At 41.8% G+C, this 27,404-nt stretch overlaps 1 protein-coding gene across 5 annotated transcripts in view; it reads left to right on the top strand.

The window, feature by feature from the left end:
• The window catches only part of RASGRF2 (Ras protein specific guanine nucleotide releasing factor 2), a 260,971-nt gene that overhangs the window by 147,979 nt on the left and 85,588 nt on the right, over positions 1 to 27,404 (top strand). For 4 of the 5 annotated variants that reach the window (XM_006065110.4, XM_006065112.4, XM_044947343.2 and 1 more), the window contains 2 exons: positions 3,925 to 4,053; positions 6,667 to 6,756. In XM_006065110.4, the coding sequence (XP_006065172.3) occupies positions 3,925 to 4,053; positions 6,667 to 6,756 (219 nt within the window). The remainder of the gene's footprint in view (positions 1 to 3,924; positions 4,054 to 6,666; positions 6,757 to 27,404) is intronic. The other variant, XM_006065111.4, reaches the window with a different exon arrangement.

The raw sequence follows: 27,404 nt of genomic DNA, 5'->3' as shown, positions 1-27,404 counted from the left end.
TATTTCTGACCAGGGCCCAGCAGATGGTGAGGGCCCATGGATAAAGGTGAGGCAGAAATATTAGGATCTTTCTCACATTAGAGAAAAACCAAAGTTATGGGCTTACTACTTCTGTATCTCCACTGGATTTCCCCCAAACAAATGATATGCAGTTAGAGTTTCAGGGGTCAGTTTATTCACATGGCTTGTGGGGTAGAGATAGGATTTTGTGGTTCTCCAGTCAAGGTTAAATGCAGAGCCATCTTGCTGTGGAGGTGGGGTTGTTCAGGATTGTGTCCATGCATGGCCATGGCACTTGTTAGCCCGTGAAAACCTACCTCAGCTCCAGAGATGTCCAGTCCTCTCCCCAGTGTCCAGTGTGTTGTAGTCACGACTACCCACTGACACATCCCCCCTTTTCTCTCATTTTTACTATAATTACCACCCCCCTAACAATCCTTCCCTTGCATGTGTGCTAAGTCACTTCAGTTGTGTCCGACTCTTTGTGACCCTATGTATTATAGCCCACCAGGCTCCTCTGTCCATGGGATTCTCCAGGCAAGAAAACTGGAGTGGGCTGCTGTGCCCCCCTCCAGGGGATCTTCCCCACCCAGTGATCGAACCTGTGTCTCTTAGATCTCCTGCATTGGCAGGCAGGTTCTTTACCACAAGTGCCACCTGGGAAGGCCCATCATTCCCTTAAATACTTTGTTTCTGGCCACTTCTTTGCATCTTGATTTCTTTTCCTTTTCGGGTAGCTGTCTTCTGATGATTTTTAATGTATTTACTTCCCATATTGTTCTTCAAAGTATAAAAGATGTAACTCAGAGAGGCACATGGTACGCTGGATTAAAAATCAAATAGATAAAGAAATAGGCAATGAAGAAAAATTGTTGAACAAACAAATGCTGTGTGGTTCTCTCCAGTTCCTGGAATCATTCTGATTTTGGTTTTGAGTGTAATCAATTACATGATTCATACAGACAACTAAGAATAGACTGGTCTGCAGGCACATATTTTCTTGCTCCTGAGACTTGAGAATAATTTATCCTGTGGATCCTCATAAAGGAAACACTGTGAATAGAAAGTTTAGACATAATACTGAGGTTTAGGGAGCTCTTGGGCATTTTTCTGAAGGGTGAAACGAAGGAATTATAGATTTAGTTTTTCCTTTTATTTTGCATTGGTATATAGGCAGTACCGATCATGAATAGTTCCAGAAAAGTCATAGATGAAACACTTTACTTCAGCATCAGCCTGACAATATCAGTGTGTGTGTGTGTGTGTGTGTGTGTGCGCGCACGCGCGCACGCGCGTGTGCGTGTGCACAATGTCTGTAGAAGCCAAGAGTGCTGCTGTGTTAACTCTGCTGTCTAATCTTGAAAATTCCAGTTGGCAAAGTAAATGGAGACAATGATCTCTCTGTAATTTGAAAGATGTTTGTGTGTGCTTTGCATAATGTTGACACTTTAAACAGTCAGCAAACTTGAGTAAGAAGTCTGTGCCCGGAGTTTATACATTTTCTGCTGTTCACCTCAGGATGCAACTTTCCAAACCTCATTGCACAAGATCAGCTTCACTGTTGGGTCTGTAGTGGGGCCATGGGTCCTCTCACTGCTCTCTGGCTAGACAGTTGCAGGGTGCTGTCTTTGAAAAATACTAGTAACCTTTGTCCGATTTTATTGTCATTGAAGTTATAATGCCAGCCTTGCCATCTTTCCTGGCAAGAGAACTTCAAATGACATGAAGGGAAAAAAGAGAAACAGGAGCTATCCCTCATCTCAGTGAGGCTCTGAACTTGTAAGGGAAGAGTAATGCAGTTGGTTTCACCTCTACTAATCCCCAGATGTGTTCCAGGCTCACTCAACATTCATTCAGTTCAGTTCAGTCACTCAGTCGTGTCTGACTGTTTGCGACCCCATGAATCACAGCATGCCAGGCCTCCCTGTCCATCACCAACTCCGAGAGTTCACTCAGACTCATGTCGAGTCGGTGATGCCATCCAGCCATCTCATTCTCTGTCGTCCCCTTCTCCTCTTGCCCCAATCCCTCCCAGCATCAGGGTGTTTTCCAATGAGTCAACTCTTCACATGAGGTGGCCAAAGTACTGGAGTTTCAGCTTTAGCATCATTCCTTCCAAAGAAATCCCAGGGCTGATCTCCTCCAGAATGGACTGGTTTAGTGGTCTTCTTTCTTCCTTCTAGAAAGGCCCCACCTTCTGCTATCTTGAATTCTTCTAAAAAGCACAAATTTCAGCCCAACACACATTCAGATTCCACCCAGTGGTGGGATATCAACAAAATATAACCCACAGTGGAGAAGAGAGGAGAACCACGGGGGCCTGAGCATGGTGTTTAGGTCTCTTAGTCCATCAGCGTTCTCTTGGGCCCTGGCTATGCCACACAGTCTAAGCATTGCCTCTCAACCCACATCACTAGTGTCTGTTTCTTTGTTCTTAGTTTGAAAATTGCCTGCCTGTGGGTTGAAAGTGCTCCCAATTTTAGCATTTGTTTTGAGCCCACATCTGCCCACTCGTTCTGCAGGCAAAGCTGTTTGCAGGGATTGATTGAACGTGAACCTGCCAGAAGGAAACGCTTCTTTCCCCCGCACTGTGCTGGTGTGATTTTTCCTCTCTGTAGGTGCCCGTTTGCTTACAGTGTTACTCTGCTTTTCTGTTCTTTCAGTGGACTTTCCGAGCCCTGTCCAGCTCTCGCACTGGGAAGTTTTTTGGTTCAGTGTAATTGCTGACTAAATGATTTGCTCATTTGCCTCAGAGGAATGAATGCTTGAATCAGACCGAGGACACACGTTTGATATTCTGCTTGCTCTTGCAGAGCAGATGCCTTCTATTACTGAATTTTGAGGGACTTATTTAGAAAATAATAAAACTAACAGCTAAGCACTGATTTTTTTTTTGTCTCCATCCTGCATCATTGCCAGCTTGACTGTAATTATGTCATTCAAGGAAAGATTCTAACCATTTCCCTTCCCTGGCCCCTTTGTGTTTCAGAAGAGCTGAATTTGGGCCATATTTCTAAAGAAGTGAATCACATACAAGTGTAAAAATGGTTTTATGTGGAGTCATTAGGAATTTTGTCGAGTTTGTTGAATGAAATCTTGAATGGAATGGTAAAAGGAGTTGAGAATAATTCTGCTGATAAAGATAATGGAAAATTAGTGGAGGTGGTGCAGTTTTTATCAGTTGATGCAAAGCCCAAGGAAAAAGAAATCAAAGAGTTGTTAGAAGTTTATGAAATTTTTGTAGTGCTTTTCCTTAAAATAACACACATGAAGTTGTAGTTTTACCTGGTTAACAAGTTAGTGCAAGGGATGTGGTAATAGCTTGAATGTGACCCTGAAATGATGTTTCTTTTACTCATGGGATGTTACCTGCAGTGAAGAGACTCAAATTATCTTAAAACCTCTCAACTTGCATTATAAAAATTTCCACTGGCCTGCTGCTTATCTGAGCGCTAGGGCATTAGAACTTTCTGGAAGGATGGGAAAATGTTCTGTACTGTAGCCACTAACCGCATGTTGTGTATCGTCAGCATTCTGCCAGGAGGAGTGGCTTGATATCATGATCAGTTCAGTTCAGTCTCTCAGTCGTGTCCGACTCTTTGCGACCCCATGGACTGCAGCACGCCATGCTTCCCTGTCCATCAACAACTCCTGGAGCTACTCAAATTCATGTCCATCACTTAGGTGATGCCATCCAACTAGCTCATCCTCTGTTGTCCCCTTCTCCTCCCACCTTCAATCTTTCCCAGCATCAGGGTCTTTTCCATTGAGTCGGTTCTTCGATATCATGATAAAGTCCTTAAAAAATACAGACTAGTATGAAATGCTTATTATCCATAAGGAACTTTTGTGTTTCCATGCATGATACTAACAAGAAGCTCTTGAATTCATAACCTGGTTGTTAAAATGTGTGATGTTTTAAAGCAGCAGTCCTCGAGTCTGCGCCGGTGGACCGAGCAGGTGTGGACAGCTCCCCCGCAGCCGATGCCGCAGAACTGTCACCTTGCAGATCGCCCTCAACTCCTCGGCACCTCCGCTACCGCCAGCCTGGAGGTGAGCACTCAGGAAGGGACTCAGAAATATGCAAGTGGGAGATGATTCTAGCTCCTGAATCTTTTGTTTACCTTACCATTTCAGTTTCCAAATATTTTTCAGTCTCAGTTATGAAAATTAATTGGAAGCAAATGTTACCATGGGAGCAAGTAGTGGAACATAAATGATTAGAGAAAATGTCACTAATATAACCAATATTTACTTGACCACCATCATTGCGTGGTATTTTGTGTGGAGTAACCTGAATCGCAGGTTAATCTCTAAGCCTGTTCTTGGTTGCCAGTTGATTGAATGTCAGTGCTGGTTTTGCCAAAGAGTTCCCAGACTCTGATGACCTTACGATGAATCCCAGTGTAGTCTGTATTAAATAGGTTCGTCTGGGACACAAAACTGCGGGGTGACCTTATTAAGAACAGTATTTTAGCTAAAGTAATGTCCAGTTGCCTGGGACACCAGTCTTCATTATTGTTAGTGGCAGAATCTGGTATATTTTCTATTACAAAAATTATAAAATATTATCCCATAATTTGTTTTAAAATATACCATTTCTAATTGAAGGGAAAACCATCAGAGCAAAAGATAGAAAACTTTTATCTCCCCATCGCTCAAATAAATATAAGTCCAAATAACAGTTGTTTTTGAAATGTCTCCTTTTTTCTCAAGACAATTATTTCAAATTGGAAGGGAAAATTATTCACTTGTGAAAGCAGATTCACCCCAAGTAACCTAAGTAAATGTAGATGTTTTCTGACTTTCATACTTCTACTTCAAGTAAGGCAGTTTAGCAAAAAACAGAGTGCTTGGCTGCAAATGATCATTTCATTTGTAGCTTCAGCAACACAGTGGAAGCTGTCATTTCCATCAGCTCCAAGAGAAGCTAGCCTGGGTGGACCATTGTCAGCAGAATTGCCCTGATGGATATTAGCTCTTGAGGAGTGGGACTGATTTTGGGCTCCTGATTAGTCATGGGTCACCCTGACATTTGGGTACTTCTGGAAAACCGATGTAACAAGTTAGACTTTTCTGCCTTGTTATGAGACTACTATGGGATTGGCCAAATCTCTTTACTGTTCTTAGAGCCTTGATCAGTCCAGGCCTTGGCAACTTCCGTGACCATTGCCATGTCAGACAGACTCCCTTGAGTTCATTATTAACCTGGAAGAATTTGGGGTCAAACTATATGGAAGCAAAATTTTACCAAGGCAAGAGTTATTTAAGTGCTATCCACTTGGATACTATCATTAGAGCTCTGTTTTATGGTCTATTTTCATATGTTTATATTCATTTAAAATTCTTTAAATTTATATAGGCATTATTTGAAAATCCTCATCCTGTTTGTGGATTAACTAAGTCCTTTGTTTCTTTCCTGATCCAACCAAATCCCAGAGATGCAGGAAGGAAAACACAGTCTGTGATGATATGGAGGATCCAATTAGTGACAGCAGCCGCGTTTTCTCACTGTGTAGCTGAAATTTTGCCCATTCATCTGTCTCCTTGCCCACCTGGTTCCACAAATGTTTTCAGGCTATAGCTGAAGGAGAGGGTAGAGGTGTTTTGTGCTTTAGTGCTTAGGCACATTAAGCAGCTCTTTGCTTCCCCTTTTATTTATTTTAAGCATGACTATATGACTTTAGAGGCAAACTAATAAAACCACAGAATCACAGAAAAGCCACAGAAGAAATGAACCATCTTCACTAAAAGCCTGAACGAGAAAAACAGTGAGATTGGCATCAACATTATCAAGTGCTGTGTATAAATATCTGAGAAGTGAGAGGGGGTACAAAAACGTGCTCAGTGCATCCTTCAATATGAGAGCCCATCCTCCTTTCTAAGGGTGCTTTGAGAAGAAAATTCTTATCTGTAACATGTAGAATATTAAAAAATATATATATTTTTATATTGAGATAAAATTCATATACCATAAGATTCACCCTTTTAAAGTGTGCAGTTCAGTGGTTTTATATATTCACAAGGCTGAGCAACCATAGCCAATCAGATATTGGTTATGGTAACCAATATGGTAACTCAATCCAGATATTTTCATCACCCCTGCTAGAGAAATCCTGTACACATCAGTGGTCACTTCCCATTCTCATCCCCCCACACACCTGGAAACCACTAATTTACTTTTTGTCTCTATGTATTTACCTATTATGGACATTTTATATAAATGGGATCATATAATACGTGAGTTTTTGTGACCAGCTTTCACTTAGTATGATGCTTTCAAGGTACATTCATGTTGCGGTATGTATTACTACTTCATGCTTTTTGTGGCTAAATCATATTCCCTCACATGGGAATTTTTGATTTGGCTTATCATTTCATCAGTTGGGGGAGATTTGGCTGTTTTTACTTTTTGGCTATTATGAATAATACTGCTGTGAATGTTTGTGTAGAAGTTTTTGTATAGACGTATGTTTTCATTTCTCTTGGGTCTATAACTAGCATGAACTGGTTGATATAGAATCTTGTTATTTGCCTATTAATAAGGACAACACAGGGTATTTGACCCAACCCTTCATTCAGTGCAGGAATGAAAATGAGAATTTTCATTATGTAATATTATGCATCTGCCTCACCATGCCATTCCCATTCTTTTTAAATAACCAGGACAGACGGCTGACAACTCCCACTGCTCTGTTTCGCCGGCCTCTGCTTTTGCAATCGCTACGGCTGCAGCAGGACACGGAAGTCCACCCGGTGAGTAGGGGCGAGCTGCCGAGCGCTTGGCAATTAATTGCCCAGACCTCTGGCAATTTATGGTAAATCAGTGGTCCTCGCCTGCCAGCATCTTGATAATACACTGGGCAGCTTCTTAAAATTGCAGATTCCCAGCTTCCTAGTCTAAGTCAGTGTGTCTTGGTGTAAGACTGTCTTTTAAATAAACACCTGCAGGTAAGTCTCATACAGGTAGCCTATGCTTTAACACTTTCAAGAACTTCCATATCAGAACAGGATGTGTTATTTCTCTTATGTTGTATTAGCAGAGTTCTTTAACCTTTTAAGCCAAATTGTTGAGAACACATGTTTCCCTTTTAATTGAGTACGGTGCTAAAAGCGTATGCATGGTGGGAGGGAAGGCTTGTGGAGGGGTGGGAGAGGAGAGAGGGATCTATGGCTTTACTGGACTCATAATTCATTTCCAGTAGCTCTGTGGTGCTGAATTGTTGTCAGTTAATTTTCAAGGTAAAGAAGTACCTAAAAGAAAAGCACAGTATTTTAAGTAGATGAAAAATTATATTTATTATCTCTGTCCTCTTTTCTTATGTGCAAGAAGGGCATTATGTTAAAATAAATCTGTATGTGGTTTAAACAATCCTCTTGCTGTGAGTTCCTTCACCTAAACTAACTCCATGGGTTCTGGAAGTGATGATATATTTTATTAATTAGTAATTGCTCATTAACAATGGACAAAAAAAGGATATTTCCAAAGCCTGTGAACCTGTATTAAACAGTTGTAACTGGTAGGTGCTGTCTGGGTGAAATCTTTCTAAACTGATGTCAGAACAGAGAGATATTCTATAATGAACACGAATTACCATGGTAATTATATATATATATATATATATATATATACATATATTTATATATCCCATCTGAATGGAAAATCTTTGCAGATTGATGACATTCCACATCTTAAATATTTTACCACACACACTTCACTGGATGTGGTCAGGCAAATCTGGGGATGTTCTTTGCCCCAAATATTCCCTAAACCTTCCCCCCAATTCCCATCAGCATGGCACAGTACAGCCTATAATGGTAATAATATGGATGACTTCTCAATCCAGTCAGCTTCTGCTGTTGACTACTGCATGTTATAATTATTAACATTTCTTTGATGAAGTAATAGGGGTCTTCTTTACCCTTTCGGCAGAGTGAGTTATCAACTGTGATTCCTTGAGACCTCCTGTCTTTTGTTCTCACAATCTAGCCCATCTTTGGAAAAGGTGAAGTACAGAGTTTCCTCACAGGTTTCTTAATTTAAATATGGTTTGTGAGGGAAAATAGCTTATCAGTCAATTTGGGATGAACCCATCTCCCCATTAGCTGGAGGCTGGGTCAGGGAAGGTACCTTTATTCACCCGAGGCTGAAGCAGACTTCTAATGGAGAATTGCTTTCAGACTTGGGCTTATCCATCCATGATGAGCCAGAGATGAAGTAGCCGTAAGAGCCGTCTTCCTCACTGAACCCTGCTGCTGCTCTGCTGCCTGTCTTCCTGCTTCTCTCCTGCTGCTGGAAGAGCCGCAGCAAGAAGGCTCTCCTCAGTGAGCCGGCTGAGGAGGGCAGACTGCTGGCTGACCGCAGCCAGCGTGCTGGATGCAGGGTTGCCTGGTGCTCCTCTCATCACACTGCTGCTGCTGTCTCCTATAGTATGGCCTGGAGCCTCATGATCCAATTGTTTTTTTATTTGTTTTTTTTTTTTTTAATTTTTATGGAGGAGAAAGAGTGGCTTTATTACTTTGCCAGGCAAAGGGGGCACACAGTAGGATAGCACCTCAAGAACTGTGCCCCTACATGATCCAATTTTAGACATAAATGAAATGAAGATGGATTTGGCAGTGTCTGTGGCCCTGCTGGGGATACAGGGGTCAGTCTCCATGGCCCATGGTACTAAGAAAGGGGATCAGTTTTGGAGAAGGGATCAGTACTTCCCTGGGGTTCAGCTGCTCCATGGAGCTGGCCCCACAGGAGAGTTCACCTGCCTGGGAGAACTTGGCAGAAGGGCCAAGTTCACAGGTCAAGAGAGCAGGTGGATATGGATAAGAAAGAAAGGAAGTACTAAGAAGATGATCTGGACTTCTTGGCTGGTCAGGGAGAGCCCGATGCTGTCCAAAGAAGTTCTAGACCCAGAAGGACAAATGTCCGAAGGAAAGGAGTGCTAGAGAATGGTTAAGATCCGATATCAGACTTTTCATCCACTCTCTGAATCAGGAATTACTGACCCACATGTGCCCCCAGAACGTGGAGAGCTCCAAAGTGAGCAGGAGACAAGGTTGTAGAGACCTCATGCTCACATCTGTCTTTCCAGGTCTATCTGCTTGTTTGACTGCAATATAAGCCCAGCTGGTGGTTCCAACCTGCTGCTTGTGGCTGATAGCCTGATACAAGGTGCTGCCTGGCCAAGCCATGCAGTCTGCAGAGTGGGCTTCCATATTTCAGGCTCCTCTTCAGGTTCCCTCCCGCTTTAATCCTCTCCCATCTATCTCCGCGTCCCCCACATCTACCTCCATCAAAATACACAGCAGTCTGGGGACTCTGGGTTAGAACCATCAATTAGTGGTTATGCTTTCAAATATTCACTCCAGACATTTGCATGTGAGCCCATTTCTCATTAATATTTGCTTAGAAGGTAACTTTACTGCATGAGAATGAATTTTAATTTAGCAAGAGGATGAACAGAAAATTTCTTCACAAAAAGGCCAAACAAGTTGTACATGCCTAGCTGTAAAGGCAGAGAAAGCTGATTTTTATCTATGGCAGGTGGCCTGGGAACTGCTCAGGATTGCCAGTCCTGCGCCTTGGGTCTAAGCCTACCTGATTTCTGCACACACTGGAAAAGCTTAGATTTTTCCCTCTGGTTTCTTTTAGGACCTAGAGCCTGTCCTTTCCAATCATGGGTTTCTTTTCCTTCCACACCATGCCCTCTTTCCTCATAGACCAACAGGAGTACCTCTGTTGGAGAGGAAGAAAAGACTGACCTGTCCACATAGTTGTAACACAGCTAATTCTTGTTGACTTCACATTATGAAGATTTCACAGCTTATTTTAGTGCTTGCCTTCCAAATGACAACCAAGTTACATTAGGCCCATTATGAATGGATCTAGGGTTTGTGGGGTATAACACACAATTTGCCTAAAGCAAAAGTGTATCAAATTACAAGTATAAACCTTCAGAGCCCTGGAAGAGGCCCAGACACATTGAGAGGCCCTCAGGCTTAAGCTTCGTTGGCTCCCTGGTAAATCTGTTTATGAATTCAGTCCTGATCATTCCTGGAATGAGAGCAGCTTTAGGAAATTCTGATCATCTGGGGGAGCAGGTGGGGCTGGAGATGGCAGTGGAACCAATGATCATCAATCAGTCAAATAAGTCCTCTTTTTGGTGGCGGGGTTTTAACTCTATACAACACTGAGACAAAAAAAAAATCAGTGGGTCTTATGAGCCACCACGCTGGTTGAAATGTAGTTTCGAGCATCTGCTCAAATTGAGGAGCTCTGCATTAAAGTCAGATTAAAATGTGTGCCTTTCAGATGGCTGCTGATACAGGGAATCTGCAGGTGCAGTTTGGATATAGTTATGATTTGAATAGAAATGCAGATCCAATGAATACACATATCAGAGCCTATCATGGTGCTTACTATACACCTGAAGCTCTGGGATTAATGATAGAGTTTATGAAATGATCTAAAATGAAATATGAAAGTGTGAGGTCGGTTATTTTTATGAGAGTAGAAATAATGGCAGCAGAGGTACTACAAGCAACTCTTGATTATCTGGGAGATGATTGTAGGTTTTGCCATTCTGTGCAAGTCAAACTAAATTAACAAAGTAGAGGAATGGTTGATTGCATTTATAGGAAAATTAATGGCACAGTTACAGTTGCTTGGGGGAATAGTGAGTTCTTTATTGGTGGCGACTTGGTAATTGTGAAATAGATAATTCATAATCTGTTTTACGCCCTGTCAAACCACTCAGGTTTGTGTAGCCAGTAGTAGATCTGAGCTTGGTGTGAATTGGTCTTGGACCTGCTATTTATTTGTTTTTTTATTGGAGTATAGTTGACTTACAATGTTGTGTTACTGTCTGTTGTACAGTGAAGTAAATCAGATATATATATATAGATAGATAGATAGATAGATAGATGTGTGTGTGTGTGTGCACATCCCCTCCCTCTTGAACCTCCGTCCACTCACATCCCTGTCCCACCCCTCCAGGTCATCGCAGAGCACTGAGCTGAGCTCCCTGTGCCATACAGCAGCTTCCCATTAAGCCTGTATTTTACACATGGCAGTGCTTATATGTCAGTGCCACTCTCCCAATTCTGGACCCACTTTTTAAAATACTGATAACTGGTCCCTCCTCCACAGATTCTGACTTGATTGGTCTGGGTACATCCTGGGTATCAGGATTTTTAAAGTTCCCCAGGTGATATTTGATCCTAGGTGGAGCCAAGATGGAGAACCACTAAACTACCTGGAGAAGGTATATTTATTCCTTCTCTGGTTGTAGCATGCCTACTGAAAGTATCCTAGTCTGAGACATATTTTCTATTTTTTTCCAGCATAATATAAAATCCATTTTTTAAAATGTCTTAATATAGCTAGTTGAAGTTTGAAAGATAGCCTGTATCTGATTTATATTTTTAATGAAAATGCTATTATCACTATTATTAGTGAAAAACAAAGAGCTTTGGCAAACCGGATGTAACTGAAAATGACTCCAAGTCTTATTTTAAATTATTTATTTTTACGTTTCACGTGTACAACATTGTATAATACTTCAACTTCTGTATTCACTACTGTTTGCTCACCACAGAAAGTTTCCATCTATCACTATGCAGTTGACCCCCTTTATCCATTGAACCATCCCCAATGTCCCTTTCCCCTTGATAACCATTACTCTGTATCTGTGTTCATTTCTGTTATGTTTGGTTTAGTTGTTTATTTTATTTTTTATATTCCTCATATGAGTAAAAACACAGGGCATTTGTCTTTTTCCATCTGACTTATTTCACTTAGCATAATACCCTCAAGGTCTATCCATGTTGTTTCATCTTTTTTTTTTTTTTTTTTTGGCTGAATAGTATTGTGTTGTACACATATACTGCATCATTATCCATTCATCCATTGATGAGCACTTAGGTTGTGTCCATATCTTGGCTATTACAAATAATGCTACACTGAATATAGGGGTGCATATGTCTTTTTGAATTAGTATCTTCGTTTTCTTTGGATAAATACTCAGAAATGGAATAACTGGCTTATATGGTGATTCACTTTCACTTTTCACTTTCATGCATTGGAGAAGGAAATGGCAACCCACTCCAGTGTTCTTGCCTGGAGAATCCCAGGGATGGGGGAGCCTGGCGGGCTGCTGTCTAGGGGGTCGCACAGAGTCAGACACGACTGAAGCAACTTAGCAGCAGCAGCAGCATGGTGATTCTAGTCTTAATTTTTTGAGGAATCTCCATACTGTTCAGAAATGGAATAACTGGCTTATATGGTGATTCTAGTCTTAATTTTTTGAGGAATCTCCATACTGTTTTCCATAGTCGCTGCGCCAACTTACATTCCCACCCCCAGTGTTTGTGTTCCCTTTCTCATCATCCTTACCAGCACTTGTTATTTCCTGTCTTTTTGATCATAGTCATTTTAACTAGTGTGAGGTGATATGCCACTGTGATTTGGATTAGCATTTCCCTAATAATTAGTGATGTTGAACATTTTTCATGTGCCTACTGGCCACTGTAGGTCTTTGGAAAAATGTCTACTTAGATCCTCTGCCCACTTTTTAATAGAGGTGTTTGTTTAATTGTTGTTGAGTTGTGTGAGTTTTTTAAAAAAAATGTTTTCCTCTAATTTTCAGCTCTGCTTCTATCATAGATTCTTTTATTTATTTTCTTTGACTGCACTGTCCAGCCTGTGGGATCTTGGGTTTCCCAACCCGGGATCAAACCCAGGCCCCCAGCATGGAAAGTGTGGAGTCCTAACCACTGGATCACCAGGGATTCCCTGCATGAGTTTCTTTATATATATTTTGGATATTAAACCTTTATTGCATATATGATTTGCAAATATCTTCTCCCATTCAGTAGGTTGTTTTTTTGTTTTGCTGATGGTTTCCTTTGCTGTGCAGTTTTTTAGCTTGATGTAGTTTTTGTTTATTTTTGCTTTTGTTTCCGTTACCTCAGAAGACATATCCAGAAAGATATTGCTAAGACCAATGTTAAAGAGTGTACTGCATAAGTTTTTTTCTAGGGGTTCTGTGACTTTAAGTCTTATATCCAAGTCTTTAATCCATCTTGAGTTGATTTTTGTGTATGGAGTAGAAGAGTGGTCTAGTTTCATTGTTTTGCTTATGGCTGTCCAGCTTTCCCAATACCACTTATGGAAGAGACTGCCTTTTCTCCCATTGTATGTTCTTTGCTTCTTTGTCGTAAATTGATAGTCATATATATGTAGGTTTATCCTGGACTCTCAATTCTGTGTCATTAATCTGTGTCTATTTTTCTGCCAATGTCATACTGTTTTGATTACTATAGCTTTGTACAGATACACTTCACTTTACTACACTTTGCTTTATTGTGCTTCACAAATCCTATACTTTTTACAAGTTGAAGATTTTTGGCAACCATGTGTCAAGCAAGTCTATCAGTGCCATTTTTCCAACAACATTTGCTCACTTCATGCCTCTGTGTCACGTTTTGGTAATCCTTGCAATATTTTAAACTTTTTCTTTATCATTACATTTGTTATGGTTATCTATGATCAGTAACTTTTGATGTTACTATTTAATTTGGGGGTGGTCCATGAACCATAACAATATAAAGATGGTGAACTTAATAAATGTTTGTATTCTGGCTGCTCTATACCTGCCATTCCTGTCTCTCTCACTTTCCTCGGGCCTCCCTGTTCCCTGAGATACAAGAGTATTGACATTCAGTGCAGTTCAGTCACTCAGTCATGTCCGACTCTTTGCAACCCCATGAACTGCAGCATGCCAGGCCTCCCTGTCCATCACCAGCTCCCGGAGTTTACTCAAATTCATGTGCATCGAGTCAGTGATGCCATCTAGCCATCTCATCCTCTGTTGTCCCCTTCTTCTCCTGCCCCCAATCCCTCCCAGCATCAGAATCTTTTCCAATGAGTCAACTCTTCACATGAGGTGGCCAAAGTATTGGAGTTTCAGCTTCAGCATCAGTCCTTCCAATGAACACCCAGGACTGGTCTCCTTTAGGATGGACTGGTTGGATCTCCTTGCAGTCCAAGGGACTCTCAAGAGTCTTCTCCAACACCACAGTTCTTTGAACTGCATCAATTCTCCAGTGCTCAGCCTTCTTCACAGTCCAAATCTCACATCCATACATGACCACTGGAAAAACCATAGCCTTGACTAGACGGACCTTTGCTGGCAAAGTAATGTCTCTGCTTTTCAATATGCTATCTAGGTTGGTCATAACTTTCCTTGCAAGAAGTCATGGCTACAATCACCATCTGCAGTGATTTTGGAGCCCCCAAAAATAAAGTCTAACACTGCTTCCACTGTTTCCCCGTCTACTTCCCATGAAGTGATGGGACCAGATGCCATGATCTTCGTTTTCTGAATGTTGAGCTTTAAGCCAACCTTTTCACTCTCCTCTTTCACTTTCATCAAGAGGCTCTTTAGCTCCTCTTCACTTTCTGCCATAAGGGTGGTATCATCTTCATATCTGAGGTTATTGATATTTCTCCCAGCAGTCTTGATTCCAGCTTGTGCTCCTTCCAGCCCAGTGTTTCTCATGATGTATCCTGCAGTGGCCTCTTAAGTGTTCAAGTGAAAGGAAGAGTCATGTGTCTCTTGCTTTAAATCAAAAGCTAGAAATGATTAAATTTATTAAGGAAGACATGTCAAAAACCAAGATATGCTGAAAGCTAGGCCTCTTGCACCAGTTAACCAACTTGCAAATGCAAAGGAAAAGGTCTTAAAGGAAATTAAAAGTGCTACTCCAGTGAACACATGAATGATAAAAAAGGAAAACAACTTTATTATTGATATGGAGAAAGTTTTAGTGGTCTGAATAGAAGATCAAACCAGCTGCTGCTGCTAAGTCACTTCAGTCATGTCCGACTCTGTGTGACCCCATAGACAGCAGCCCACCAGGCTCCTCTGTCCCTAGGATTCTCCAGGCAAGACCACTGGAGTGGGTTGCCATTTCCTTCTCCAATGCACGCATGTATGCTAAGTCGCTTCAGTTGTGTCCGACTCTGTGTGACCCCGTGGACAACAGCCCACCAGGCTCCTCTGTCCACGGGATTCTCTAGGCAAGAATACTGGAGTGGGTTGCCATTTCCTTCTCCATAAACCAGCTGCTGCATGCATGCTAAGTCGTTTCAGTCATGTCCAACTCCATGTGAACCTGTGGACTGTAGCTTTGCCAGGCTGCTTTGTCCATGGGATTCTCTAGGCAAGAATACTGGAGTTGGGTGCCATGCCCTCCTCTAGGGAATTGTCCTGACTCAGGAATCAAACCTGCCTCTCTTGTGTCTCCTGCATTGGCAGGTAGATTCTTTACGACTAGCACCACCTGGGAAGCCCCAAACCAGCTGCAACATTCCCAAAGCCTAATCTAGAACAAGGCCCTAACTCTCTTCAATTCTTTGAAGAGTGAGAGAGGTGAGGAAGCTGTAGAAGAAAAATCTGAAGCTAGCAAATGTTGGTTCATGAAGTTGAAAAAAAAAGAAATTGACTCTATAACATAAAAGTGCAAGGTGAAGCAGCAAGTGCTGATAAAAGAAGCCGCAGCAAGTTATCCAGAAGACCTAGCTAAGATCATTAATGAAGGTGGAAACACTAAACAACAGATTTTCAATGCAAGTGGAACAGCCTTCTGTTAGAAGATGGTGCCATCTAGGATTTTCATAGGCATGGAGTAGAAGTCAGTGCCTGGCTTCAAAGCTTCAAAGGCACTAATGCAGCTGGTGACTTGAAGTGGTAGCCAGTGCTCATGTACCATTCTGAAAATCCTAGGGCCCTTAAGAATTATGCTATATCTACTTTGCCTGTGATCTGTAAATGGAACAACAGAGCCTGGATGATAGCACATATATTTATACCATGATTTACTGAATATTTTAAGCCCATTGCTTAGAAAAAAAGATTCATCTCTAAATAATGCTGCTCATTGATAATGCACCTGATCACTCAAAAGCTCTGATGAAGACCTACAACGAGGTTCATGTCTTCATGCCTGCTAACACAGCATCCATTCTGCAGCCTGTAGAGGAAGGAGTCATTTTGACTTTCAAGTCCCATTATTTAAGAATTACATTTTGTGAGGCTATAGCTGCCATACATAGTGATTCTTCTGATGGATCTGGGAAGGGTAAGTTGAAAACTTTCTGTAAAGTGTTCACCTTTCTAGATGTAATTAAGAACATTCATGAGTCATGGGAAAAGCTCAAGATTATCAAGAATTTGGAAGAAGTTGATTCTGACCTTCATGGATGACTGTGGGGGATTCAAGACTTCAGGTGGAGGAAGTCACTGCGGATGTGGTTGGAAATAGCAAGAGAACTAGAATTGGAAGTGGAGTCTGAAGATGTGACTGACTTAACTGCAATCTCATGATAAAACTTGAACAGATGAGGAGATACTGCTTATAGAGGAGCAAAGAAAGTGTTTCTTGAGATAGAATCTACGCGTTTCGAAGATGCTTGGAAGATTGTTGAATGTCTTGACAAAAAAGGATTTAGAATATGACATAAATTTAGTTGATGAAGCAGCAGCAGGGTTTGAGAGAACTGACTCCAGTTTTGAAAGAAGCTCTGCTAGGAGTAAAATATCAAACAGCATTGCATACTACAGAGAAATCATTGGTGAAAGGAAGAGTCAATTGATGTGGCAAACTTCATGGTTGTCTTATTTTTTGAAATTGCCAAAGCCTTCAGCAACTGGTCAGTCAGCAGCCATCAACACTGAGGCAAGACCCTCCACCAGCAAAAGAATTATCAATTGCTGAATGCTCAGATGATGGTTAACACTTTTTGCTGCTTAGTCGCTTCAGTCGTGTCCGAGTCTGTGCAACCCCATAGATGGCAGCCCACTAGGCTCCTCTGTCCCTGGGATTCTCCAGGCAAGAACACTTTTTAGCAATAAAGTATTTTTAATTAATGTATGTACATTATTTTTTTAGACCTAATGCACATTTAACAGGCTATAGTATAATGTCAATGTAACTTTTATATTCACCGGAAACCGGAAAGATTGCATGACTTACTTTATTGTAATATCCAATTTTTTGCCGTGGTCTGAAACTGAACCTGCAATATCTCCAAGGTATACCTGAAGTATAACTTTTTTATTTGTTTATTTTGGGGTGTGTTAGTTTTCATTGCTGCGCATGGGCTTTCTCTAGTTGTGATGAGCAGGGGCTTCTCGTTGCGGTGGCTTCTCTGATTGCGGACCACGAGCTCTAGGTATATGGTCTTCAGTAGCTGTGGCACATTGTCTTAGTTGCCCCAAGGCATGTGGGATCTTCCTGGACCAGGGATGGAACCTATGTCTCCTGTACTGGCAGGTGAATTCCTAACCACTGGACCACCAGGGAAGTCCTGAAGTATAATTTGAAATCAGAGTGTGTGATACCTCCAGATTTGTTCTTTTTTCTCAGGATTGCTTTTGGTCTTTTGTGGTCCTGTATAAGGGTTCCTGGGTGATGCTAGTGGTAAAGAACCCACCTGCCAATGGAGGAGACATAAGAGACGTAGGTTTGATCCCTGTGTCAGGAAGATGCCCTGAAGGAGGAAGTGGCAACCCACTCCAGTATCTTTGCCTGGAGAACCCCATGGACAGAGGAGCCTAGTGGGCTTCAGTCCATGAAGTCACAAAGATATGACTAAAGCAACGTAGCATGCACAGCACACACGTGGTTCTATACAAATTTTGAGATTTTCGTCCTGTTTTTGTGAAAAAGAATGCTGAGATTTTGATTGGAATTGCATTGAATCATAGATTGCTTTAGGTAATATGGACATTTTAACAATGTTAAACCATAAGACATTGATTTTGAAGGAGACACAAAGAAATGGAAAGATATTCTGTGCTCATGGATTCCAGTCTTATTTTTAGATGCATGCACACAGAGACTGGAATTAAAATTTTGTAACTGAGAAGTTACATGTGTGTTAGAATTTTTTATTTGTTATGTAAGTATAGTTGGTTTACAATGCTGTGCTAATTTCTAGTGTATAGCAATGTGAATATACATATTCTTTTTCATTATAGGCAAGGTATTGAATATAGTCTCTTGTGCTATATAGTAGGACCTTGCTGTTTATTTTATACATAGTAGTTCATGTCTGCTAATCCCAGACTCCTGATGTATCCCTGTTAACTAGCATGAGCCTGCAGAACAGCTAGGGATGCTCATGTCAGGAGGCCATTGCGTTCTCTTCCTGGCAGGATGCCCACAGCAAGCCAGATCACACGGAGCGCCTCCTCTGCCCGTCATGTGTTTTTGATAAGCCTTTCAAGCAGACTCAGGTCCTTGTTCCAGCTGGCCCGAGCACCCTCTTTCCTGACCATGTTGTGTTGCCAAGTTCTCCTTCTTTGTGCTGCCCTTTCCTGAACTCTGTGAAGATCATTCTCCTCTCTGACTGTCTCTCCGCAGCCAAGACACAAAGCAGTTGATTGTGCCTTTTCACTTTTTGATGTGCTCACAGTGCTTAATTGCTGCTTGACCGCAGTACAGTTTCATCCACTTCGGGGCCAGGCAGGTAACCGAAAGACGGGGTTGAAGAGCTGATACCGTGTGAAAAGGGGCAGCTACTGCTCAGCTCATTCTGATTTTGGCCAAAGACAGATTAGGACTGTCACAGCTGTTTTCTTTCATTCTTTTCTTTTTTAAGGAAAACCCAGAAATCTGGATGCTTGTATGAAAAATCCTATTTGTAAGTGGGAAGTGAATTCATACACTTTAAAAACTACTCTCCAGGCCGAGCAGAATCCTTCTGTGGACCACGTACGGCTGTGAGCCGCCAGTATGTGACCTCAGATGTATTGTAATCATTTACAGCCGGAGTTGTGGGTTGATCCAGATAAGAGCTCCTGAGACATACCTGAATAGTAGCAATGGACTCCCGAACCTCCCCAGTCCTCCTTCCCTAAAACTATTTCTTATTTCTTTGGTCGGGCTATTTTATAGGAAGTCCATCTCTTCTTGTCCACTGTGGCTTGATGACTTTTGCTTCCACAGTGTAATATTATCTCATTGTCACCCTTGCACCGCAGAGGGGATTCGGGGACTGTCTTTCTTATTTTATAGTTTTGAAATAAGTGTGAGACTCGAGAGTGATGGAGGGCTTGGCTCACGTTCTCACAGTGCCTGAGAATGAGGCTCAGATCTGTTCCTACCACATTGCTGCCCTGTTATTGCCTCTGATTTCACATTTACTTCAAAACAACAAGATCTTGGGAAACTTGAGTGACGCAATATTCTTGATCCTGTCTTCGTCTGCAGCATACCCATTTCTTTCCATCTTCTTTCCACCTCTGTGTCCACCTGGCATTCACCTGACAGATACAGCAGCCTGATAACTCCAGAGAGATAAGCATGGATAAAATTAGTCATCTGTGGGTAGAGTCTTACTTGGCTAGCAACACTGAGGGACCTGTGATTTCTTTCATAGGGTTGCAGAAACTGAGTCTTAATACAATGATATAAACTGGTCAGATGAGGTATTTATCTTGGTATTGAGAATTGGATTAAATTTGCAGTAAGATACTGATCGGGCTTCCCAAGTATCTCAGTGGTAAAGAATCCACCTGCAATGCAGGAGACGAGGTTTCAATCCCTGGGTCAGGAAGATCCCCTGGAGAAGGAAATGGCAACCCACGCCAGTATTCTTGCCTGGGAAATCTCATGAACAGAGGAGCCTGGTGGGCTATAGTCCATGGGGTTGCAAAGAGTTGAGTCAGACATGACTTCTCGAGTAAACAACAAGATATTGATTACCATGAATTATTCAATACAGTAATGTTACACATGTACCCCACTGTTTTTTCTTTTCAAGATTTGTGAGAACAGGCGGCTCTGAATCGTTTAGCTATTTAGTGAGTGAACTTAAAAGAAATGCACAGAATATAGGTTTTTGCCAATATTGTTTGTCTTACTGGCATTTATGTGGCTTGTGGCTTCACAAGTGCTAGGAAGACCTGAAGAGGCAACTTCAGTTCAGTTCAATTCAGTCGCTCAGTCATGTCCGACTCTTTGCGACCCCATGAATCGCAGCACGCCAGGCCTCCCTGTCCATCACCATCTCCCGGAGTTCACGCAAACTCATGTGCATCGAGTCAGTGATGCCATCCAGCCATCTCATCCTCTGTCGTCCCCGTCTCCTCCTGCCCCCAATCCCTTCCAGCATCAGAGTCTTTTCCAATGGGTCAACTCTTCGCATGAGGTGGCCAAAGTACTGGAGTTTCAGCTTTAGCATTATTCCTTCCAAAGTACACCCAGGGCTAATCTCTTTCAGAATGGACTGGTTGGATCTCCTTGCAGTCCAAGGGACTCGCAAGAGTCTTCTCCAACACCACAGTTCAAAAGCATCAATTCTTCAGTGCTCAGCTTTCTTCACAATCCAAATCTCGCATCCATACATGACCGCTGGAAAAACCATAGCCTTGACTAGACAGACCTTTATTGACAAAGTAATGTCTCTGCTTTTCAACATGCTATCTAGGTTGGTCATAACTTTTCTTCCAAGGAGTAAGTGTCTTTTATTTATTTATTTTTTTAATTTGATTTTATTTTTAAACTTTACATAATTGTATTAGTTTTGCCAAATATCAAAATGAATCCGCCACAGGTATACATGTGTTCCCGACCCTGAACCCTCCTCCCTCCTCCCTCCCCATACCATCCCTCTGGGTCATCCCAGTGCACCAGCCCCAAGCATCCAGTATCGTGCATCGAACCTGGACTGGCAACTCGTTTCATACATGATATTTTACATGTTTCAATGCCATTCTCCCAAATCTTCCCACCCTCTCCCTCTCCCACAGAGTCCATAAGACTGTTCTATACATCAGTGTCTCTTTTGCTGTCTCGTACACAGGGTTATTGTTACCATCTTTCTAAATTCCATATATATGCGTTAGTATACTGTATTGGTGTTTTTCTTTCTGGCTTACTTCACTCTGTATAATAGGCTCCAGTTTCATCCACCTCATTAGAACTGATTCAAATGTATTCTTTTTAATGGCTGCGTAATACTCCATTGTGTATATGTACCACAGCTTTCTTATCCATTCATCTGCTGATGGACATCTAGGTTGCTTCCATGTTCTGGCTATTATAAACAGTGCTGCGATGAACATTGGGGTACACGTGTCTCTTTCCCTTCTGGTTTCCTCAGTGTGTATGCCCAGCAGTGGGATTGCTGGATCATAAGGCGGTTCTATTTCCAGTTTTTTTAAGGAATCTCCACACTGTTCTCCATAGTGGCTGTATTAGTTTGCATTCCCACCAACAGTGTCTTTTAATTTCATGACTGCAATCACCATCTGCAGTGATTTTGGAGCCCCCCAAAATAAAGTCTGACACTGTTTCCACTGTTTCCCCATCTATTTCCCATGAAATGATGGGACCAGATGCCATGATCTTCATTTCTGAATGTTGAGCTTTAAGCCAACTTTTTCACTCTCCACTTTTACTTTCATCAAGAGGCTTTTTAGCTCCTCTTCACTTTCTGCCATAAGGGTGGTGTCATCTGCATATCTGAGGTTATTGATATTTCTCCCCGCAGTCTTGATTCCAGCTTGTGCTTCTTCCAGTCCAGAGTTTCTCATGATGTACTCTGCATATAAGTTAAGTAAGTAGGGTGACAATATACAGCCTTGATGTACTCCTTTTCCTATTTGGAACCAGTCTGTTGTTCCATGTCCAGTCCTAACTGTTGTTTCCTGACCTGCATATATGTTTCTCAAGAGGCAGGTCAGGTGGTCTGGTATTCCCATCTCTTTTAGAATTTTCCACAGTTTATTGTGATCCACACAGTCAAAGGCTTTGGCATAGTCAATAAAGCAGAAATAGATGCTTTTCTGGAACTCTCTTGCTTTTTCGATGATCCAGAGGATGTTGGCAATTTGATCTCTGGTTCCTCTGCCTTTTCTAAAACCAACTTGAACATCTGGAAGTTCACGGTTCACATATTGCTGAAGCCTGGCTTGGGGCATTTTGAGCATTACTTTACCAGCGTGTGAGATGAGTGCAATTGTGCAGTAGTTTGAGCATTCTTTGGCATTGCCTTTCTTTGGGATTGGAATGAAAACTGACCTTTTCCAGTCCTGTGGCCACTGCTGAGTTTTCCAAATTTGCCGGCCTATTGAGTGCAGCACTTTCACAACATCATCTTAATAACATGTAATTAACCTGTTTTATCTTGTGAATACATCATAATTGTGGATAATTTTTGTGGAGGATCTCTCAAAGTTGTACCCACATCTTTCAAACCTCTATCCTTTGCTGCCCTGTTGGGCATTTCTGTATGCAAATCGAGTGGAATGTATGTATTGTCAACACCAGAATCACAGCAACAATCAAATTACATAATTCATAGGATATACTATATACCAAGCACTGTCCTAAGCTTTACGTATGTTAACTGATATTGAAGTAGTTACTATTATTATACTACTTTTTCAGTATAGGAAATTAAGATACAGAGAGTTAAGTAAGTTACCTAAGGTCACATAGGTAGTAGGTGGCAGATTTGGATCATGTCATCAGGCTAATGAAAAGAGGACCCACGAGTTTCATTACCAATCCCCGCCATGTTGTTTGAAGAAGGATATGAATGTTTCTGGTGGGTGGTCTGGTGGTTTTAAAAAGACGTCCACAGATTCATACTCCTTCAAGGGACGAAGCTTAATTTCTCTTTATTTTTGTGGGAGCAGGACTTCGTAACTTGTTTCTAGCAAATAAAATTAAGCAGAAGTAATTGTGTGACTCGGAGCCTAGGTCATCAGAGGGCGTAATGGCCTCTGTCTCGGTCAGTCTCTCTCTCGGATCACTTGTTTTGGGGGAAACAAGCTTCCATATCATGAGGAGAGGCCCATGAAACCAACAGGAAACTAGAAAGTGGTCCCCTGCCCAGAGCCTCGTGCATGAGCTTGGATGTGAATCCTCCAGCCCCAGCTGAGACTTTGGATGACTGCAGCCCTGGTGGATATCTGGCTTGCAACTTCATGAGATACCCTGAGCCTAAGCCACTTCCAAAATCTCATTCTAAAGATACTGTATAATAATAAATGTTTGTTATTTTCAGCCCATAAATTTTAGGGTGTTTTGTTGTGTAGCAATAGATAGCCACTATAGGTGGTATCTTGGTAGCCAGTAAACCTTGGCAAAAATATTCATAATCCAATTGAGTTTAGGGAGAATATTTTCATATTAGAAAGAGAAGCATGCCGGGGCCATTCCTGTAGGACAGAAAACCCTGCACTTATTCCCTAAAAATATTTTGAAATGGAGAGAATATATCTAGAATTAACATGTAGCTTAAATCTACCCTGTATTTCATGGTCTCTAAACAGTCTTTCTCTACTCCCTTCACCTCTAGTGCTCTGAATTGAATAGACTGATTTTTCTGTTTGAGAGCAGTTTGATTTGAACACAACTGTTGCTTAGCAATAGGAAGGAACTTAATGGCTCTACTGTCTTCTGCAAACTGAGAGGAGCCTCCCTGTGTAGCTATTGTCTGTCTGGAATGCCGAATGTAAAATTGTAATTATCATTTTAAGATGAAATTGAAGCTGGCCTGTGTGACACATTACACTTACCTTAGCATCTCAGCTACCCAGGGGGTTGGAATTTAAGGCCCTTTTGCTGAGAAGATGGTCTCTTGGAACTATGGGGCATTTAGAAGTCTAAGACAAAGCTCTAGTGAATTCCTTATTGGTAGGTGGTTTGTAGTCTCTAAACACTGACTTTGTGGTTCTGGGAATGAAAACTTGGCTCTTGAAGTGTTGTGACTAGAAACTGGGCCAGTGACATTAGGGGAGGGGCTAGAGTGGCATAGGGATTCCAGAGAACTTTGGGAGAGTAGGAAGGGGTGGGAAGTTTAGCTGCCACTGACCTTACTACCTACCTGGCTCTGCTGGAAAGACTCCTAGAAATAGCTGCTTTGGATTTTTAAGGTCTAAGTCCAATCGTTCGTCGGAGAGGTTGGTATGGAAATTCAGAAGTCTCTGCTGGGATTAAAAACATTATTCTTTTCCACTCTTTGGATTAAAAGATGAACAAGTTTATTTGATTTTGTTTAATTTTCAATTCGTTATATCAGTCTTTCCATGTGCACACTATGCCATACCAGGCATTGTGGAAAGATAAAAATGAAATAATAGGCATTGCCTCTGCTCTCTAAGAACTGATAAATCCAGTGAAGAGATTAGATGAAGAGGCATACAGTAAATTTCAAATGATCAAGATGTAAACTCCAGGTTACTGATAATCAGTGTAATTATTGGCCATGTTGTTAAATTCTGGACTTGAAAACCAAGAGAAAATATCACATTAGCAAAATAACAAGCCTTCAGTGCATAACCCTGAAAGAAAAGGTTACTATGGTTTCAAAGCATTTCATACACTCTTCCAGTTAGTTTTTTGAAAATAGTGGAGCTTTTTGGAGCTTTTTTTTTTTTGGTTTATTTTTAACTTTGAGACATTTTCCTCTGGATCTTCATGTTATTTGTGTGGCCCCATACTTTCTGATGTGTGTTATAGTCTTAGGAGTTTAGTTATTTTTACATTAAGTGGAGGCAGTGTCTGTCACACTGGAGTAAATTAATATTACCAGGATATCCACATGTGCATCAGAATGAGAAGTGATGAAAGTCTTATACAAAGTATATTTCAGTGTCTTCAAAAATCAGGAGCCCTAAACCTGCAGAAAATCGGAAATAGACTTGTTGAAATAGAGTTAAATAGTAATATCCAGATATGTTTTTATGTGCGTGTCTGTTTTTTTTTTCCAATAAATATAACAAATAGTCATGTTTGTGGCAAACAGCTCCTTTTTCAGATATTATTGAATCCCCAGCTGTGAAGACTCTGAGTGTTATTATTGTTGTTGTTTAGTTGCTAAGTCATGTCAGACTCCTTGCGACTCTGTGGACTGTAATCCGCCAGGCTCCTCTCTCTGTCCATTAGGTTTGATGTTAAACATGTGTTGCATTTGAGTGGTAGCAATGCAGATGTTACCTGCCTATAATCCTCCTCCTCTTTACAGACTTTTCTTTGGGATTGCTTCTAATTTTCAAGATCCTGTACATAACTCAGAATTAATTCGAAACAGTAGAGCATCTTAGTCAGGATAAAGCTCCATCTGGCAAATAATGTTACACTACCAGAGTTAGTTCTCTTGATCCGTGTGGATTATGCGGAAAATGAGCCAGACCCCTTTAGAGGCAGGCAGGAAAGCTAACAGTCTTACAAAGGCTAGAGTTTTTTGCCTCCATCCTACTTACCTTGCTCACTGCAGTGTTACAGATTCATAAGTGATGTTCTCATTCCTTTTTTCCTATCCTAGAAGTTTGGGTTTGTGAAGACCTAATCCTGCACCTCACATTTGTGTACTGCCTTACAATTTCAAAGTCCTTTTATGAGTAACAGCATGGGTGTCCATCACAACAAGGTTGGAAAGTGGATATTATCTTCCCCTTCTAATATGTAAAGAACCAGGCGTAGGGAGGTGAAGCAACTTACAGGCAGTTAACAAATTGCAGAATGGGCCCTGAGTCCAAGTCTCTGGACTCCTGGTCCAGTGCTCATTCCATTAAACCAGGTTACTTTTGTAAAGTGGCATTTTGAGCCACCTCTTAAATGTCAAGGGATGGTTGAACCATTAGTTCTGCTTGGTCGCTTAGTCATATCTGACTCTTTGCGAACCTATGGACTGTAAACCGCCAGGCTCCTCTTTCTGTGGGGATTCTCCAGGCAAGAATACTGGAGTGGTTGCCATGCCCTCCTCCAGGGGATCTTTCCAACCCAGGGATCAAACCCAGGTCTTCTGCATTGCAGGCAGATTCTTTACCAACTGAGCCACTAGGGAAGCCTGTTAGTTTGTATCCACTTAATTGGTCTTTAATGAGTTTATTTTTTAAAATATTTATTTGGTTGCATGGGGCCTTAGTTGTGATGCATGGGTTTAGCTGCTCCACAGTATGTGGAATCTTGGTTTCCCGACCAGGGACCATAACCACGTCCCCTGCATTGCAAGGCAGATTCTTAACCACCAGACCACCAGGGAAGTCCCCTAATAATGTTAATTATTGTGTGTGCGTGTGTGCTCAGTTGCTTCAGTCGTGTCCGACTCTTTGCAACCCTATGGACCGTAGCCCACGAGGCTCCTCCGTCCATGGGATTCTCCAGACAAGAATGCTGGAGTGGGTTGCCGTGCCCTGCTACAGGGGATCTTCTAGGCCCAGGATTGAACCCAAGTCTCCTGCATTGGCCGGGGGGTTCTTTACCACTAGCGCCACCTAGGAAGCCCTTTTAATTATTGCTGCTGCTGCTGCTAAGTCACTTCAGTCGTGTCCAACTCTGTGTGACCCCATAGACGGCAGCCCACCAGGCTCCCCCGTCCCTGGGATTCTCCAGGCAAGAACACTGGAGTGGGTTGCCATTTCCTCCTCCAATGCAGGAAAGTGAGAAGTGAAAGTGAAGTTGCTCAGTCGTGTCCGACTCTTAGCAACCCCATGGACTGCACTCTACCAGGCTCCTCCGTCCATGGGATTTTCCAGGCAAGAGTACTGGAGTGGGGTGCCATTGCCTTTTAATTATTAACCATCTTCAAATATGAGTCTCAGCTTCCTTCCATCTCAGATTCAGTCACTTCCTATACATAAGGAAGTTTCAAGGATTGCCTTTTCTTTTTAGGGGTTGCTTTTATTCCTCATTTAATAGTTTGTGCCTAATTTCTCAGCAGAACTCAGGGTCTGCCACCAAAACATTCCTGAGGAGGGTGCTTGTATACTGATTGATACACAGAAAGTCAGTTGTTAGGGCTTAGAATGTATTTCTTTGCTTTCTTAAACATTTCTTCAGATAGATATCATGCCAAGTAGAAGGAAACCTGAACTCACAACCAGATTTTACTTATTTACTTTATCGTTTTAAAACCCACTCACCACTCATTTCCTTGAAATATTCTGCCATTCAACGACCTTTGATGGTGACTCAGAAGCCTTTCATTTTCAAAGATGGGCTGCCCTGTCATTTTCAGATTTTTTAATAGCTTCATGGAGATATATTTTCTATACTGTAAACTCACCCATTTAAGACATACCATTTAATAGCTTTAAGTATTGCCTGGCATCTTTAATGGAATTCCAGTCTGGGTTTTGAAAGCACTCAGGCTGTTTACTGTGGAAAACAGTTCAGTTGGGATCAATGGTGGACTCAGGGTGTCTGGTCTCACTGGGAACTGTCAGGTGGGTGGAGGATGCAGTGAAGAGGCCCTCTTGCCCTCTTGGTGGGAATTCACACTCAGGCCTGAGGATTTCACACTTCCATTCTTACTACGTCAAAGGTAGGGGAAGGCTGCGTGCCCTGTCCTGAGAACAACACTTGCTGGAGAAGCCGTCTCTGAG

Source organism: Bubalus bubalis, chromosome 9, assembly GCF_019923935.1.
Source record: "Bubalus bubalis isolate 160015118507 breed Murrah chromosome 9, NDDB_SH_1, whole genome shotgun sequence".
In the NCBI taxonomy this organism is placed as follows: Eukaryota; Metazoa; Chordata; class Mammalia; order Artiodactyla; family Bovidae; genus Bubalus; species Bubalus bubalis.
Note: the sequence above shows the minus strand (reverse complement) of the source record. Positions and strands in the feature narration are given on the sequence as shown.